This window comes from Macrobrachium rosenbergii, chromosome 11 (genome assembly GCF_040412425.1).
Source record: "Macrobrachium rosenbergii isolate ZJJX-2024 chromosome 11, ASM4041242v1, whole genome shotgun sequence".
In the NCBI taxonomy this organism is placed as follows: domain Eukaryota; kingdom Metazoa; phylum Arthropoda; class Malacostraca; order Decapoda; family Palaemonidae; genus Macrobrachium; species Macrobrachium rosenbergii.
The window spans coordinates 50,132,007-50,151,969 of NC_089751.1; the positions used below are offsets into that span (position 1 = coordinate 50,132,007).

Sequence of the window (19,963 nt, forward strand, 5' to 3'; positions counted from 1 at the left end):
GTCTTGTTAAACTACTACAGTATATAACAACAACACTATCATGCCCATCAAGATTCTAGCACTGCAAAGATAACCCTTTTTTCAGTCTGATAATCACCATGCACTTCTTCACAAACAAGCATAAAATTTTACGTAAAGATTTGCTAAAACTTTAGCCATGTTAGTATCACACAAAAACATGCAAAAATCTACCTGGCTCAGAACCTCCAGCAATCATAAGAGCACGTAAAATAACACTTAAAAGAGTAACTGAGTGACAAGATCAAATATCTGCCAAATCAGGAATAACGGATGCATCATAACAAGCAATATACAGAAGAAATCTGCACTGCATCTATATGGAGGTTTCCTGAAGCAAGTACAAGTTAAAAGTGGACCAACACTATTAAGTCACAGTGTCAAGAAACAATGATATTGCAGATCTCCCACTCAGTAAAACAGAAGGAAAAAAAGAGAAGTTTGGAACAGGAAGGTACATGATGAAAGCTAGGAAAGATGTAAAACAAGCAAAGTCTATAAAAACATTAAACATGAAAACAAAAAACATGAAATTGTAAGGGACTGAAATGGTAAGGGACTATCTTGAAAATCTAATGAAAAAGCCCTCAGTAAAACGATGGCTGGTATGCTCCACAGTCAACAGGAACAACAGATGATTTGCTGAATTCAGTCAAAATTCAGTCACTGATAAACTCCACAGAAAATACAAAAAAATAATTACGGAAAAATGGGACAAAATGAGAGGGAAGAAGATAACTACAACCATATAATAAAATGAAACAGGATACACTACAGCAGGAAAAATATAAAATAATAAGGCTGATGGAGCATGCTGTGAAAATGTTAGTGCTGAAGGCTGCAAGACACGATAAAGATCAACAACTTTCGGTTTGATTCCAAGCAAGGCAAATCAAGAGCAAAAGGTAGCCTTTATAATTAGGCAACTATGGAAGTACCAAGCAATATGGAAAGAGTCATCTCATATACTGTATCTGTAGGTTTTCACCATTGCCATCCTTGTTCGTTACTGAAAGCCCTCCTGTTAATCCCTGGTTTGGTCCATCTGACATTCTCTATTTATTTGTCACTGTGCTTTCTTGACTAATTTGTTCTTCAGTCACAGTTATTTTTTTAATATGTGTCTTGAATTGCTTTTTACCATGTCAAGTTTTTACATCCTTTAAGTTCTTGGGGCAAACTGCAGAATAGTCTCAGTGCTGTGTATTCATAAGCCTGCTTGTTAGTATCTCTGTTGTATTTTGGCTCCATTAATCTTTGTATCCATGTCACAATCTATATCAAATCATTTTATTTTAGTTTATTCAGTTTTCATTTCATTCAGAAACCAATCAAGCTTTCTTAGGATGGGCATGTCCTTGAGTGTGATCTGCTCTGTTGGAAGTAATATATTGATCATGTTACTCATATTCTCCTATTTCAAAGGTTGTGTTTCCCAACTGACTGAAAACAGTGGTCATTAGATGGAATTTACTGTTGTTCTTAATCATCTGTCCTTTTTCAGCCTTGCTTCTTCAGTTGTTGTTCCTAATCAGCTATCTTTTTTAGTCTTCCTTCAACTGTTAATCAGCCACCTCTTTCAGTCTTGCTTCTTTGTTGTTGTTCTTAATCAGCTATCTTTTATAGTCTTGCTTCTTCGGCTGTTAATCAGCTGTCTTTTTTAGCCTTGCTTCTTTGGTTGTTGTTCTTCACCAGCTATCTTTTTCAGTCTTGCTTCTTCAGCTGTTAATCAGCTGTCTTTTTTCAGTCTTGCTTCCTTGATTGTTCTTAATCAGCTGTCTTTTTTAGTCTTGCTTCCTTGATTGTTCTTAATCAGCTCTTTTTTATTCTTCCTTCTTTGATGAGATTTGGTAGGTTCTGTGTTCTGTAATGTGCAGTCTTCCCCATACTTTTGGCCTACAAGTTCTATAAATTACTCCTATGTAGAAATTTCAGGAACTTGATATCTGTCACAAGACACAACAACACATTAGTGAGTACATCTACTTGTCACCGTACCTTCTAATATTCTTTATCTGTGATGAGCATTTTATGATGTAATGTTTCATTCTTATTGTCTTAAAATTGCAGTATACAGTAATGTCATCTAATTAAAGTCATTTTCAACTTTTGAGATCTTTTAGCCTTTGACTCTTACTCTCAAAATTTCTATGATATTCTCTTCATTATCCAGGACACTCACAACCCCGATCTTTGGGGAGTTTTCCCCTCGTATGTTGCAATGTTTACTCCTTCCCATTTGTCTATAACATTTCTTTTGCAGCTTGTGGTTTTTTCCATCAGCAAATGTTGTATGTGTCCATCTTTTCCCTCCTTGTATATTTCATTGAAATTTCATAAATCACTGAGTGTTTTCTTCCATTCTATTAGCTTTCACTAAAGAGAAAGCTAATATGAATACATTATTGAAGTTTTTTTTTTAAGTTTTAATTTTTCTGCACAATTTGTTTCCTTTAACCTTGGAGCCGTGTCTCCCCCTTGCTTACTGATGGCCTTCCTTTTCTCCCTTATCTCACTAAACCATCATGCTGCTTTCAGTTTTCATTACTGAGAAAGATTACAACCTCATCAGAGCCCTCTGCATAAGCCATTCCCTTACATTCCTTGCATCTAAGGTGATGATCTTGGATGCATCTCTTATTTTCTTCAGTTTCTAAATGCCAATGTTTTTGCACCTCACTGCATGTGACACCAAGGGTTCAACACTTGACACTGGATCCAAATTCCTTTTCCTAAGGTGCCCAGTAACAAGATTCAGTTTTCTTTCTGCCCTGTAACAAGATTCAGTTTTCTTTCTCTAAACAAATTCACTTGTTGGTACTTTCACTATATCCACTTCATTTCCACAATATCTAATCACAGTTTTTATTTAACTTACTACTTTCCTCTTAAGTTTTATAATTCTCATCTGAATTTCAGTAATTTCAACATCATTTTCATTATTCTTCCTTCAAAGAGCTTGTTTTGAACATGCCCACTCATTTTAGTGCAAGCTATGCAAAGACGTTCAACAGACAATAAATTAGATGGGATCACAACAGATTAGGTACTTGAAAAAGACACTGAGTAAATGCTAATCCTATATTAAAACAATCTTGAGCAAAGTCAATTATGGGCATATCAAAAAAATCTGAAATTAATGCTGATGCCCCTCAAGAATCAAAACAAAAAGTGTTACAATGTTTACCAACGTAATAGAGGCAGCTATACAGAAGTGAAAAAAGTAAGGCCCCTCAGTTGTGCGATTCCACCAATCTGAACAAAAGAAAATTCCGTTCTTATAAACGAAGGATTTTAAGCATGCAGAACACATCTTTTTTCTTCTTCTACTGTTATAAAAGTACAGTATCTAAATACAATGGTGACTTGGGATAAGGTTCGGATACAAACCTGGGTTAGCTGTTATTTTTAAGTAGTGAATTCGAGCAAATTCCAACAGGTCTACACTTACCTCTTTAGTTGGCTTACAAGGGCAAGTCAACAGAGGTAAGGGAGAGTGGCAAAGTGGAAAAGATCTATTCAACACATGAAAAAGGTATGGAAGGTGTCCTTTGAGCTTTCCAATCTGCCTGACTGTAAGACAAAACCAACAGTTTGCCTCCAACTTCTTGAAAATGTCTTCATCTCTTCACTAAGGGCTATATCCCAAGAAATATCATTACCACAGTGAGTGCCAGAATACAATTCACAACCCTCAATCTGACTGTCAGCTTAATGATCAGAACAATAGGTACTTTGATCAAACCTGCAAACCAGATGACAGGCTTAATGGAGAAGAACAATGGTTAAAGCATCTAAAATAATTGTCAAGTGATGAGTCAACCTAATGCAGTTTACCTTTGGTTACACTATAAGATGAGGAGTTTCTTTACTTCTTGTAACCATAAAAAGAAAGGTCAGTCTGATCAAGTTAATAAAGGATTATGGGTGTTCCATAATTTGACATGGACTTCAACAATACACCTTTGAGAACTTTGTCACACAACTTAAATGCTGAACTTAATCTTTTTCTTCACTAAAATGTTGTAGTGATATATGACATTGTGGGATGGTGAGAGGACCTGTAAAATATTCCTGAATTATCTTTTTGTGGGGGGGTTATGAAAGATACTTGTGCCTCTTACAGTAATATATGCTTTAAGTAATAATGAGTCTAGCATGAATGTATGCAAAAAAAATGTATTTATAAGATTTAAGGAAGAGTCCAGATAAAAAAATCAGAGCACAGCATAAAAAATCCTGGTTTGATAGTAACATAATTATGGCAGCAGAAGCTGAGTAAATGCATGGAAGGTTTGTTCAGAAGTAGCAGATGGAGTAAGATTTGTAGTTCTATAGCAGCAATACAGTAGTAAGGAAAAAAAACACTTGATTGATGGCAAAAGAAGTCTGAGTTTTCTATGAACCTTCAATAGTAACATAATTATGGCAGCAGAAGCTGAGTAAATGCATGGAAGGTTTGTTCTGAAGTAGCAGAGGAAGTAAGATTTGTAGTTATATAGCAGCAGTAGTAAGAACAAAATACTTGATTGATGGCAAAAGAAGTCTTCGAGTTTTCTATGAACCTTAGAAATCTTGAGAGTAGAAAATTTACACCCGTGAGAGAAAAGGGTTCTGATGAAATGATGGCTGGTAAGATAACAGACCAAGTCCCCAACGTCTGCTTATACCATGTTCACTTAAAACTTTTTCTGAAATATTCAACATACTTTTCCTACCAATATACAATGACATCAGTAGACAAAATAGCATGCTTTAAATGTAAATCACGAAATACTTAAGTGAAGGTTTGCATATCTTTACGAATTACTTTAAAACAAAACTGAATTACAAGCAACTTCTGAGAAGACAACAAAACTCAGGATAATGGCATTAAACAAAAAACTACAAAAAAAATAAAATAAAATCACTTCATATTAATGGTGCATACCCAATTAAAAATATCATAATTTAAAATGTACAAACATTCACATGGAACAGGCATAAAATGCCATTAGCTTGTCAAGCAAACTGCCACTACAGAACAGAATACACTGCACTTTTATCCAAAGAAAATGAAAATTGACGTGAGAGAAAACAATCATAATAGCACATGGTGTTTTCAAGTCTTTCAACCTGTCTTAAACTTGCTAGAATTAACCTCAATATAGCATTCCCAAGAACTCCATTTCAGTTTTACAACAAAACGAACTAAAATACTTCTGGTGCAGGACAGGTTAACGGTGGTGATGGTAAAAGTGCCCATCTGAGACACAGCTTAAGGAAAATGGTAAAAAATTATACCTTCCAGTGGCATTCGAAATAAAAAAAAAAAAAACAAGAAAACCATCATTCTGAACAATCTTATCACTAAGATAAGGATCCCAGGCAGCTGCAGATATTCATTAAAAGAAAAAAAAAGACTCAAAAGAAGGTTATACAAAACATTAGAAGCAAGAGCTTCAATACCACTGATTCCATGAATAAAGGAAGAATTACACATAAGCTTTCTTGTAGGATTACTGTATACAGTATGCTTGCAGGAAAATCAGCAAAGCCTGACAGAAAACATAAATCATGGAATGAAAACACAAATAACTGCAAACCACAAAAAATACTCACAGCAACCTTGTAGGGGAAAGGGCACAGCATCAATTCTAAACAATGTAAATTAAGAAAATTACGTAGGGCACATCACAATGATAAGTTGTTCTTCTCAGCTTAATCCCTAGTTGGGGTGACTGCTTTTGATGAGCATTTTCCGATTTTCTAATGCTCAATGAATAGCTCATTGTATTATTTCTTTAGGCAGGTGTTCTACAGACAGATGCCCTTCCCGACTTCGACCCTCCCTACTCACCTGGGATTTTGGGAACAAAGCACAGAGATAAAGAATACTGAAAATGATAAAGAGAAAAAGATGGGTCAAAGGTATAAACCTTCAGAACTGGCACAATTGGGAGAGGAACATGGAATAGCTGTCAGCTCTGCAAAGACATACTACAGATAGAGGAGTGATGTGTGGCACTGTTGGAGGGTCTAGGAATGCCTCCTAAGGACCTCTTCAGTTGACCAAAACAAGCTGGCATGGCTAGGATTTCTTCCATGTAAAAAAGCATCATATGATTAAGAGGTTTGTAACAGAAAAATTTGTTACAAATATATTATCACTGCTATAAAAAAAAGACATCATGGAGTCAAAGGGAACACCAGGTACAGGGTATTGTCAAATATCAAGAATCATTTAGTATACCATTAACTATACAAAGGGAGTCATAGAGTAGAAGCATTGTAAAAGAACAGTTAATTAAAAAGATTTCAGCATCATACTCCACTGACTGCGCAATATCCACGTACGCTCTAGATCTCTGTGAAAGCTGGCAAATACTTTACTTCTCATTTCAGGGGAGCATATATTTATAACAAGCATTCACATATCTTCATACAATAATACCATCATCTCATTTTCTAGTCTAACAATGTCACTTGTAAGAGCTAAAATCAACCAATGTCTCAATATATTATTCTGTGGAGCTCTAAATAAGATTGGTCTATTGTCACTAAAGAACACTTTTCAACAACTACCCCATTGATCACTTAAAATTCTGTGACTGGGGCCAAGCAAATGACTTCTCACTACTAAGTTAAAAAAATTTACTTACAAGTCTTATGGTTAATAAAATTGAAAGCATCAGTAAAGCCAATCTGAGCAAATCAAGACTTATTCTATTCTCTACATGCCTTTATGTAACTAGTTAGGTCTAAAACAGCATCACAAAGACATACTGAGTATCAGGCAGCTATTGCCTTGATTAAATACTTATGTACGTGGTTCAAGATGAGAGAAATACGAAATGAAAATATATAAACAAAAACAGCAAGAGATTAACTAAATGCTCAGTAATGCAATCCATGAAAAAGTCTACTTAGATAATCTAGGACAAAAGCATAATATTGCTTTGGGACATGAGGAAAGTGGGGCATAGCCAACTTGAGGGAAATTCCTCTTTGGCATCACAAATTCTTAAGTTGGTCTGCTCTTTGAAGTACAGTATTTAGTAATGACATTAATAGAGCAATACACTATTTTCTGTTTTATTTATATAGTTTTTTAAAAGAAGCTGTCCTGTTTTACACGTTGTCCACTGAATTTATCTCTTTGATATGTTTGTATTCTCAACATTCTGTATATTATCTAAGTTTAGGTTCTGTTTGATTACAAAACCTGATTTTTGTGGATTCATGTGGGAATACTGAACATGAAACTGTCTTGTTAACAAAAAAGAATGTTATTCAAAACAAAAATTCTCCTTTTTTTCTTCTACCTTTAAAATCTTAAAATTGTATCCGTAATTTCAGTTTCAATCTAAACTGGCTGAAGCAGAGTAAAATGCGACCAAATGAAAATTACAGGAAACAATAAAATATCAGGAAAAAATACATTTATAACACATCACTGCAATATTAACCTTCAAGTAGTTATCATTTGACTGTGCAGAATGACTGGACGCAACAGATAGCGCATCACCAGATGTACCACTGCCTAATGCTAGTTGAGTGCTTCCTTCAGCCTCCTCACCCTGGTGGAATTATCAGTGGATGGATGGATGAGTAACAGAACAAAATTACATTACCTTCATTTCCAAACCATTTGCATTTTCTCTACACTTCTTGAGAAATTTACTGACATATCTGAAGACAGGTGGGGGTCATTAGTACTGAGAATACCTAAACACATCAAAGAAAGAAGCCTCATGACATGAAAATATCCTGATCATTATTCTACACATACCTTCAGTTGTTAAACACCTTTGAAAACAAGGCATTCAATTTAAATGTCAACTTAATTATGCCTAAAGTAGCATTCACAATATTCTCTAAAAAATGTCAGCTGTAATGCATTCTAAAAAAGCAAATTTAAAGCAAGAGTGATCTGTACTTATGTTACGTAATTTTTCAGCATAAACTAGAGGAAAACATACAGTAACATTAAATTACATTACTAGCACAAAAGTATTCTTCAGGTGCATCTATGCTATGAAATTTTTATAATACAACATATCTGGAACTGTAATATGTTTACTCACTCCTTCTCAATGAAAACACTCTTTCCTCATCCACACAAATTCTTTTGTATTACACTAAATCTTGCAATCACAGCACTTAAAAACACCATTCAATTATATGGGCAGCATTTTCTTATTTTTTGACAAAAGGATAATAGAGCAATAGGACAGTTGATGCATTCTTATGCAATACCAGCTTGAATGAAGAGCTGTGGAAGAATTTTACAATGGACTTCTATGCTTTTAAAATGTATAAGAAGAAAAAGCCATATCAGGGGTTATATTTTTGGTTCTTTTTGTTAGCAGGACTGCTCAAAAGGTCATTTACAAGTTAACAAAAATTTAAGCCATGGATATGAGTGCAACTTTAAACGAGAAGGGAACTTTAGCGTCGCAAAGTGCTCAGCTTTGTCTACAAATGACCACTATTAGTATTATTTAAACTCACTAGGTTGGCCAAAACAGTTTGTCTTCTGTATTAAGTTTACATTTTACTCAAATTGCAGTTCTTTAATAATTAATAAATGGATAAACTAAAAAAGATAAAGATTCAGACAAAAAAACTAGCTGCTGGTTTACATTTAAAGGTTTACATAAAATATGTTTAATTGTTTGAGTTGATCTACATTCTGCATGTACATAGACTGGGGTCATGTGGGCTATTAAAAAAATATTTGCAGGACAAAAGAGTATGAACAATTCAAAGAGATAAAATTACCTCAAAATGGCATCCTTCCTAGTTTACGGAATACTAGAAACCAAAAGTGTGTTTGATCTGTTATAATGTTATCTGAGTCATTACTCCATAAAAATCTGCTCTTTACCAAAGATGATGGGTTTTAGAGATGCTGAATAACCAAAAAGAAAGACTGTTTTGCCAGCATCTACTTTTCCCCTAAAGACTGCATAAGTAGGAATCCAACATATTTCAACATTCATCCACAGTTTCATATACTGTATTTTTTGGAATGAAACCTTGATCTACTGACTGGAAGCAAAAAATTTTCAAAATAACTTTAAGAGGAATCTCAAGTAACAGAGAGAGAGAGTGTGTGTGTGTGTATGTGTGTATTTTAAATACTGATATCCTAACTGCTTACTATAGTTCTACCGTGTAAAAAGGATCATTCTTGGGTACAGAGAACTAACTTGTTTCATCAGATGAATAGACAGTACAGCAAACACTACATCACATACAGATCTGAAATTATCAGTACAAACGGCTTGGTGTGAGCCTCTGTGCACCTCCAATTCTTATACGTTCTATTGTGTGATATTTATGATATTCAGGTGCATATGTAGAATATTCAAATAAATAATAGTAGTGTTTACAGATTCATACTTAATTCATAATTCATGGCAGGGAAATTCCAGTACTAGAGGAAATGTTACATTTAATGACTCAAAAAGTTTGTGCCTAATTAGAAATGATGGTGAACACCTGAATTACCTATATGCTGCCATGATCAACATCTTTTTTGGCTAGCTAGTCATTTGGCTGTAAATTGAATGAACTTTGCATAATTACTGAGACAAAGAGAGAGAGAGAGAGAGAGAGAGAGAGAGAGAGAGAGAGAGAGAGAGAGAGAGGGGGAGAGAGAGAGAGAGAGATCTACAATTTTTAATGCCATATCTGATGCTTAGCCATAAATTTGGCTTCCATAATTTAGAACTGACTGAACAGCACTTTGTAAAATACCATCAAGATAGATCTGGACGCTCCAAAGTTGCAAGAGATATCTTTTTTAACATCTTCTATGAATGCTTTCCGTTCAAAGTTCAAGTTTGTATCAAATATTATTCCTCATTTTTATTCCAAAGTTCAAGTTTTTATCAAAGATTGCTCCTTTTTTATTCCAAAGTTCAAGTGTGTATCAAGGATTATGCCTCACTTTTATTCCAAAGTTCAAGTGTGTATCAAGGATTATGCCTCCTTTTTATTCCAAAGTTCAAGTGTGTATCAAAGATTATTTCTCATTTTTATTCCAAAGTTCAAGTGTGTAACAAAGGTTATTCCTCATTTTTATTTCAATCTTGTAATTATTTTTCTACTTATATTTTCATTTTCAACAATACTACTTCTCTTTTTTCTACAGATACTGGAGGCCTACTAACAATGCTTTGCCATCTACTTTCATGAGGGCAATGTTAGAAATTTGCTAGCCATGGCTCAAGAAAGCCTTATAATACAGTATTTAAAAGCAAAGCCATACATATATACAAATATTATTTATAATTCAGCTTAGTAACAATTTCACATTACTGAATTCTTGGAGATATAATATATTCCTTACATTAAGGATGTCAATTATTTATTTATTCTTTCATTACTTCCTCCCTAAATTTTTCTTGTGATAGATTGGATGTTAGTGTTAATGTTTTGATAGAGAATGTTGAATTTATGGTTTCTATGACACAAATAACTTGAGGGTGGCAAGGTTCTAAGAGAAGATACATTCATGAAAAAAGGTTAATTTCCAAACTATATACAGTATTGTCTATCCATGTATAGAGCAGAATATCAGATTTAGATACTGTAGGAGCTCTTTGATGCTCCATATCCACGAGACTTTTTGAGAAAACAGGAATGACATAGAAGAAAAAGCATAAATTTTAAAGTTATACAATACAGAAAAAATTTATATACAATATTGAATAAAGAGAGTGAGAGATACGAGAGTTATCATCCACAGCGAAAGGAAGGCTCTCACTTACCTTTAGTAACATGATCTTTTTAGTAAATATTTATCAAGTCATCCACTTTGTACCAAAGCATGAGGCTTATGCCAGGCAACATTTGCTCCCTTAAGAATACAAACATTTTCAATTATGAAATGAATATGGTAAAATTTCAACTTGTGGTACTGTATTTATTTGTGCTATTAAATTGATAAATAGAAGCCTAATAATCTGACAGAACAGAATGGAATGAATATAAAATTTAGGTCAAATGCCAAGTGCTGGGACCTATGAGGTCATTCAGAGCTGAAAGGGAAACTTAGAGTAAAAAGTTTTAAATAAATATAACAGGAGGAAAACCTAGCAGTTGTGCTATAAAACAATTGTTAGGACAGGATGGAAAGCACGATGGAAGAAAGAGAATATGAATGGAGGTACAGTACAAGGAATAAGAGGGGTTATAGCTGGGAACCAAAGGGATGTTGCAAAAAACCTTAAGTAACGTCAACAGAGCACTGTGTGAGGTGCACTGACAGCACTACCCATTATGGGGAGTAACTTGATGAAGCTGAAACACAAGGGGCTGGTTCTTCACCTTGATTTACCGAGCACCGATGGTTTTACACAATACTGAGCAGATCTTTGCAGGAATGTCTTTGGCGAGGAGGAGCAAGATAATTAGTACAGACACAGAATGCACAACTGCCCTTTCTCATTACATAATCTTAGTGTGTACGCAAAACTAAATGAACATACACCACCAACAAAGTATCTTTGGATAAGAGTTTTTATTTTTTCCCTTTACAGTTCTTCATGATTTCTTCATTCTTACTCATCTGCAAGTAAACATTACTGCAATTAAGATTATGATTCCTCCAAAAAAATGCATCTCTGGTGTGAGAAAACTAGACAACTGACTATATATTTTATAATTCCCCATGTCAACTACTTTAAGGATTTTGTGAAATATGAGAACAGGATAAGCTTTCAATTTCAGATACATAACACTATAGGATAAAAGATACTGTTTTTCTTCACACTAAACAGGAAATATTCCCACTATACCTAAAACTCAAGGAGGGTGAGATCTAATAATAAAACTAATGAATCTCAAACCTGGTATTTTAACACCATGAATAAATAATTTGTAAATAAACTGTATGGCTGATCATGTACTTTGTAGCATTTCCAGCAGCAACTGATAAATTGGCTGCTAATATTTACCAGGCAATGTAGTAAGGCTTCATAATAGTGGCTAAAGTATCTATCTGACAGGTACTGTTAAAAGTGACAGTAAATCAATAACATTTGTACAGTGCAAACGGTCTATTCTGATAGTGGTGATCAGCAACTCACATTAAATTTTTTATTGTGCAGTTCAGTGTCTTCTGAACCAGTGAAAACAGTCATGTGACTGGAGTAATTGTGGTTTCAAGTTGTGGAACCTAAAACATGTCTCATCCAAGTGGTTTAGTGATTGCTATTGAAGCATTAACATCAATAAAACAGGGGATGCGTAATGTGGAAGATTATTTTACTTACTGTAGCTACAGAGTGAAGTTGTAAAACAATATCTGCAAAAAATGTTTTCCTGACTGAGTACAGTGAATCTTGATTCTAATGTCTTAAAATCAAGCAGCAATGAATATTATCCCTATTATCACATGGTACTCCACATTAAAGACAAGACATGCTGGAAGCAAAACATAAAAGCATTCAAAGCAATTACTGAACTCTACTGTCTTAGAAATTAGAAAAGACTACAACTACACACATAACAAAATAATAAAAAATACTGCTAGTAATGTTGCAAGCCCAAGTACATGCCTGGCCTTTGAAATATACAATGTTAATAATAGCTAAATATCTTGAGTCCCAAATTAAAGTACACACAATAAGCAAAATGGAGAGACTGATTCAAATGTAGTGAGATTTTTCATTATCATCTCAGACTGCTACAAAATAGCAAGAGGCCTTTAAAACTACTGTATGACATTGGGTAATGCTGTCACTCTTCAGCAATTCTTTTGGAATATGCACCCCTTGTGACTCGTCTTTGTGGGGCAAATTTAAGAAAAACAGGATTTTAATGTACTTACTTGCTCTAAGGAATTAAAGCTTAGGTCATCAAGTGACTGGGAATCCTCCTCATCTGACCGTGACACATCTTTCAAAAGATCCAACTCAGCAAGTAACCTGATGTACCACATTGATCTGAAATAAATTTTAAAGATTCTTCATTCAATATAGAGTAAGAATACAATGTCTTAAGATTCTATATATAACAGGTATAACAGTAAATCACCACATGACTTACCATCTAAGAACACTATATGCAATGGACTTAAACAATTACTGTACAGTCTTGTCAGATGTCAAGCCAGTAATGGGTCACTATCCTGACCAACCACTCCTCTCCTATTCTTTCACATGTGCAATTTGTCTTGGAGATCTCTGCTAACTGTCCAGTCTCTAGACACTACAGGTCATTGCAATATGGTGTTCCTTATGCACTCCAGCCATGATGCACACTATTTTGCAGTTATACCTTTTTAATATATCATCCTTATTTTCAAGTGCCTATGTCTGCTACAGAAAGTTACTAATTGACTTACACATACATGCACCATAAATTCTTGTTCTGTTTAGCAATGGGATATCTATATTTACTGGTAGTTTACTAATGTCTTTCCACTTCACCAAGGCAATTACTACTCTTATCCTTAGTACCTTCTTAGAACCAGCTTGACAATCCAGTATGTCACAAAAGCAAAAAATTCTCTGTCCCTCCCAATGCCTGTTCTTCAACCACAATATGGTCCTCATCCTCTTTCTTTCCTATTTTGTATATATATATATATATTTCAGGTACCTGTATAATAAATCCTGAACATTTTGTAAGACCTTCTGCTACATTCAATACACAGCACTGAATTCCCCTCCTACACCTCCTGCAGAATCCATAGAGCTATTTTCCTAACTTGACTTTTGTTTCTGTTTCTATTTTATTCACCTAATCTTGATTTTACTTACAATCACTTGTAGATTCACCCATTATAGTATCATTATAAGTTATGAACTCAGCACTCATTCTTGATGAACACCAACATTTATCTCTAATTCTTATGATGTACCTGCTCTTGTCCTCACTTGAAGTCCTGTGTTAAGATACAGAAATGTTTTTCTTTTCAAGTACCCTCTACTTTTCCAATTCCAGTCTTACTACTTGTCTTGGTACGCAATCAAATACCTTTTCACTTGATACCTCCCTGGTATTGGTCTCATTCTGAAGACATATATACTGTGGTTTGAGGAGTGCTGCAATATCCCAGTTTTCACCTATCTAATAAACTTAGCAAACGTGTGTCCCTTCTCTGAAGCTAAGTTTTCTCATTGGAGTAATGGCCAACATAAATTATGTGAAAAGTATGGTCTTGGCCTAAATCTGAAATAACTAATGACACCAAAACTTACTGTATACCTTATGGTCTAAAGGTGCCTATATTTTCTAACCTAAGGTTCAAAAGGACTCATAATTTGTTTTGCATAGAACAACCATCAAGCTGAAAATATAGGCTATTTATAAAACATCAACACCAGCTGTTTTTGCAAGATATAAAGCTTTAGAATGATAAGCACAACCTTGAAACAAATATACATAGGGTAATCACTACCAAAGTGTGAGCAAGACAGTAATTTTCAACAGCCTAAGGTAAATCATATGTATATCTACAACTTGCAAGAACATTCTGTGGAGAAAATTCATGTTTCCCTAAATTGCTATCTTGTGCACTAGCTTTTAGTATTTGACAGTTATTAAGTATTTTATTCCCCATTCTCAGTTTACTGTATAAAGTTAACTGAACTGAAGTGTATCATAACTAATTTGGTTGAATGTAAACTACGCCCAGCCTACACTAGTTAGCCTAGGTTATCATAAGGTACAACTTTTATAAATTCCACAAACTGTTTGAGCAAACTTTTACATGATTAAACTAATTCTAGTACAAATCATTCAAATTCTGTTGTAAACAAAAGTATCTGAAACAAATGTTTTTTAGGATATAACCTCAGCTATTGGAGTTTCCACTAATCCTCTTCCCAATAAATCCTGAAGAATCCAGATAACAAGGAATACTGTGTGTATCCAATTTAACTGTAAATGGAAAACCTGATACAATAAAAAATTGTTGACAACAGTAATTTCTAGGAATGTTAGTGAAACTTCTTGTCATTAACTTACAGTCATGATCATGCCTCCAAGTGGTTTTCATATATTATTTCATTTTCCTTATTCAACAGTTCATCTTCTCCCTGTTTCAAATGCACTTTGGTTAGTAATACCCTACTACATGCCAATTCTCACCTCAATTTGAAAAGATTTACAATAACAACATTACTGTATCTGCAAGGCCCAACACAAGAAATAAACATATGCCATATAGGGTGCATAACAGCTTATTTCTTAAAGCACAGATGAATGGCTAACTGATAATGTTTTCTATTGTTGCCCACAATTCTGAAACAAATACCCATATAAAAACCTACCTTTTAAATGATGGAAGGAAAGGTTCTGCATCTTGAAGCATTGAAAAAAGTGCTTTCTGGACTTCATCAAACCACATTTCATTGACCTTCTCTGATCGTATTCTTAATATCAATCTTTTGACAATACTGTCATCCATGGCAACTCTCGGACTAGCCTGCAAAGTATAAGGAAAATTATTTCCACTTAATGATCTTTGTATTTCCTGAGCATTTCACCTGAAAAATTTTTTTAAAGTATATTCAAGCCATTTACAAAATGCCTTACTTTGCCATAGTCTCTCATAAATATTCTAACCATAAAATGCTAAAACTAACCCTTTTTCATATACACCAACAGAAAAAAACTTATTGCATTTACAATGAAACTGCTTATACCTATAGGGAAATCTGGAATACCTCTCACCAAGAAAAAAAACACTGAGAAAGTATGAACATGGTATCTTTGCACAATGTAGTTTATATCATCTAGCTTGGAATAAATAACAGAAAAGAGTAGGCCAATAGTCTTTGAAGAGAACTATTACTATACAATACTTGCTTTGACAATCTGCGCAAATTGGAAAGAAAAGAAGAGACATTATATCAATCATGTTTGAACAGCAGATCTAGTTTATATATGACAGTTTATTGTGGCACAAGTTAGAATTTAAAAATTGCACAACTGACCAAGAAAACTCATTTCTATTAAAAATCAAAACGACAACATATCTAAATTTATTATGTTGGTTAAATAACTCTACCATTACATAAATTATGATTTTCTTGCTAATTAAAAAAGTTTTGCTGTTGGGGGTTCCTAAATCTATCAAGAGCACTATCCACACAAAATGTAAAATGTAAAAAAAAAACCATGTCTTATAAATACCAACTTTCCCAAACCTTTTGTGAGTAAAAGAGGAAGCTGTAAGTTGTGAAGAACATGAAGGTACAAACATGGTAAAGATCCTATGAATACTGTTCAAGAAAGTTAAATTAGCAAGAGAAGAATACAGTACTTGAATCCAGTCAACTGTGCACTAGTGGTAGTTGTGATGAACATACTTGACAAGAAGAAGCTCAATATACATCTCCCATATAGACCTCCCCAACAGTCTGCAGAAAATTTATACATCAATCTCAGCAACACCATCAGCAATAGGATATGTACTACCACTTGGAACTTCAACTGGAAAGCAGCGACTTCACATCCTATTTGCCACCAAGCAAATATCTAATGCAATGGATTGACATACCAACAAGGAAAAAAAACCTCTGCTTCAGTATTGTCTTAAAAGGAGAACATAAAATACAATCTCGTTGTCCTTTACGGGCTCATCTTTGCTGATAAACTCATTATGCTTTTGGAAGATGGTTTCATGTGCTCTTACAACATTACAATAATGGTGTCACAAATTGTTTACTTTATGATTCATGGTAAAGTAAACAACTGACAAACCAGGAGATAATACTGATAATATCAGACATGAAAGTTAACAAGGTAAAACAAAACGCACCTTCTCAGAGAGATATTGTTCGTATATAATTTCAGCTTCTTCCTTGTGGGAGGAGAGGTCATGTGCTGAAAAATGATCGTGGCAGAGATCCGGCATACTCATTCCAGCACCCTGGGCTTCAGATTCCTCTAAATGGTGCAGTCTTTCTAACTCTAAAGTACACAGCCTCTCGCTCACAGTTGCCTTCCAACCTAAGCAAGTAGTAGAGGAGAAAGTCTTGCCATTATGTGATTACATAAGTAAGACAAGTTATATCAACCCCTAGAGAACTTAACAATACAAGGACTGGTACCAAAACTACATCTCACAGTCATTTTTTCATAAAAGCATACACAGACTAACTTCAAGCATACTTACACTCAACATTAAGATACAGATTTATGTAGTGCTGGGCATTAATGGAAGCCATGTAGTTTAGAAAGTGATCTAAAGTCAGACTATTCTTCAAAATGGCTTCCAGAGGAAGTTGGAAGAGCTTTCCTCTGGCCAACTGTCGATAATCTAAGTTCACTGGGAGACCTGAAAAGACACCAAGCAATTAGTTACATTCCACTCAACTCACGTACTGAATCTTCCTTCCAAAAATGATTTTTACTCATTATTAATGTGAAAACCACAAACATTTCTAGATAAAAACAGAGATATTTATATATTTCTTAAGACTATTGATATTTATCATTTCTCCAAGAGCAAAAAAATAGTGTACTTTCTAAATTTTAGAAAAAATAGAAAAACTGATGTACTTTTTTTAAAATATACAAAAGATAAGTTATATTATAAAATAAAAACCCTATGAAAATTATGATGAAAGGCAAAGACTCATGCTTTCAGAAAACATCCAACTTGAAAAAGCCAAACATATAGAAAGTAAGAAAGAACCCCTGAACAGAGTTATGCTATCCATTACGATCTTGGTAGCAAAATTATGGAGAAAGAATACATGCACAAAACCCAAAGAAGAATAAGTAAAGAACAGACCCCAATTTGATACATAAATTCTACATCCTATGAATCTCATACAACCCGTATGGCATGAAAACAATCATTGAAGTTGGTGTCCCTTTCTATCTCAATTTCAGTTGAGTTTCGACTTCAGATTCCAGCTAATTGAAATTCAACGAAGTTTATCAATATTTAGGCAAAGCAAAAGTTAGCTTACATCTACCCTTACACATCATATAAAGTGCTGTAAATTCATAAGCTAAAAATACTAGTTAGTTTTTTCAAGGTTCCAGAATGGTTCCAGACATATTCATTGTACTCAGTGCAATAAAAAAAATAATATCCTGAGCACTTACATTGAGAGTTCGAGATAACTAATCCAAGAATCTGATAACCCAGCATTCAATAAAACTACTGAAAAATGGAAAGTTTGGTAATTTAATTTCATTTGCCTCTTCTAACAAAGCCCTTGAAGTTTAACTATGTTTGGAATACTGCACACTAGGATGCAACACACATACCTTTCTACTTAATCTTGTCAGAAAATGTTGCCTCAACTGTTTGTAAATATCTGATTTGTCCTGATTAACAATTTTGTGATTACTCATACTTCAAGTACTGTACATCACTAGTTTTAGGACTTTTTGAGTTCGAATAACTTAGCAACTTAAGTGCCCTGGGATTTTAAAGGGCTTTGACTCTTAGACATCAACATGTGACCTAATTCTTATTCCATATATTTATGGGCCTTATTATTACCACTACTATTTGCACCAAACTGTTAATGTTTGCTGAAAGCTTCTGCAAATGAAAACCACTTACTGGAAATGGATATACTTTCTGAATGTTTTGCATAATTGCAAAGGTATGAAAAAATTAACATTTACATTTAAAAATTTGATATATATCTACAATAGACCAAGAAATACTGTACATCACTATAGAGTATACAGTATACAGTTTACTTCTGTACTTAAGAAGATGTTAACAGCCACTAGTGTAAATGCAATAAAAGAACAATTTCATTTTATCATAACACTATAAAACCACTAAAGAAAATTACCCACTAGTGCTCTGCTTCAATGTCTGGCATCTACAGCTGCCATTCAAGGAAAGATATTCAAAACTGAAAAACTGCATCCAGACCATGAACATAAAAATCTGCACTATTATGGGTGACAGCATCAAATTCCAGTAGCCAATTTTCATATCAATTTTAAATTTGTCAAAACTAGAACAATAGAGAACAATGAAGCCAAAGAAAAATGTGAAATGCAAAACTAAAGAACAGAGCTAAGGAAAGTTCCTCTACAGCATTAAGAGCAAGGTAATTAAAAAGTATGAAAGCAAGATGAGAATACAGTACATGGACAGGACAGACAGTACAAGACAAACAATAGCACAACCGGAGACAGACCAAGAGGACACTGTAAAGCACTTTCAATTAAAATTCTGAAACACAACTTCGTGATATTGAAACAGTTAAGTTCATGTACTGTCTAATATAAAATTGCACTGCTTATCAAAATTATTCTATATCTACTTAAAACCAAGCAAAAGTAAACTGCACTGATACTGGGCTAGGAGTTGGTGTGGTCATTTTAAAGATGACGAGTCACAACTTGTCATAACAATCATAGCTAAGCCCTATAAAACACGCAAGAACATATCTTTGTCATGAAAATACTTCATTCGTTTAACAGTTTTGCAAAATTCTCCTGTAAGAATGAGAAAAATTTCTTTATGCGATAACGCAAGTCTGTCTGTGCATTCCATTATTCCAAGGGGTTTAAACACTCACAAATTACCTTCAAAATGGCTCAGAGAAGATGACATAATAAGATCTGCATTTGTAGAGACAAATAGAAACAACACTTGCATTAAAAATACGGTTTCGAATGCTCTGAATATGTTTTTCCAGGTTTATGAGAAACAGTTCAACACTAGCAAATAAGAACTACAGTACTGTAGTCAAAAAGAAACAAACGACCTACTTTTCTTGGAAATAATCAATAAAAAAAATAACAAATGACCCATTTTTGAATAAAAGAAAAATATGTGTAATGACTACTTTACCCATTGAATCAATTTCAGAGCCTCTATCAATTCTGTTCATGCGATTTTCAATGACTCGCCGCACAAATTCCAAACTGCTCAACTGTTGCTTAACTTCATTCCCTTCATCACGGCCTCCTGAATCTTGCGATCTCTGAAAAATTAAAGCACAACTTAAATCTT

The 19,963-nt window shown here is 34.1% G+C and overlaps 1 protein-coding gene across 5 annotated transcripts in view; it reads right to left on the reverse strand.

Annotated features, from left to right (window-relative positions):
* Nucleotides 1-19,963, reverse strand: part of LOC136843437 (sorting nexin-13-like) — a 57,712-nt gene that overhangs the window by 24,151 nt on the left and 13,598 nt on the right. For 4 of the 5 annotated variants that reach the window (XM_067111926.1, XM_067111925.1, XM_067111927.1 and 1 more), the window contains exons 8-13: nucleotides 19,802-19,934; nucleotides 17,141-17,302; nucleotides 16,784-16,974; nucleotides 15,291-15,445; nucleotides 12,842-12,956; nucleotides 7,467-7,577 (exon numbers count right to left, since the gene is read on the reverse strand). In XM_067111926.1, coding sequence (XP_066968027.1) covers nucleotides 7,467-7,577; nucleotides 12,842-12,956; nucleotides 15,291-15,445; nucleotides 16,784-16,974; nucleotides 17,141-17,302; nucleotides 19,802-19,934 — 867 coding nt within the window. The remainder of the gene's footprint in view (nucleotides 1-7,466; nucleotides 7,578-12,841; nucleotides 12,957-15,290; nucleotides 15,446-16,783; nucleotides 16,975-17,140; nucleotides 17,303-19,801; nucleotides 19,935-19,963) is intronic. The other variant, XM_067111929.1, reaches the window with a different exon arrangement.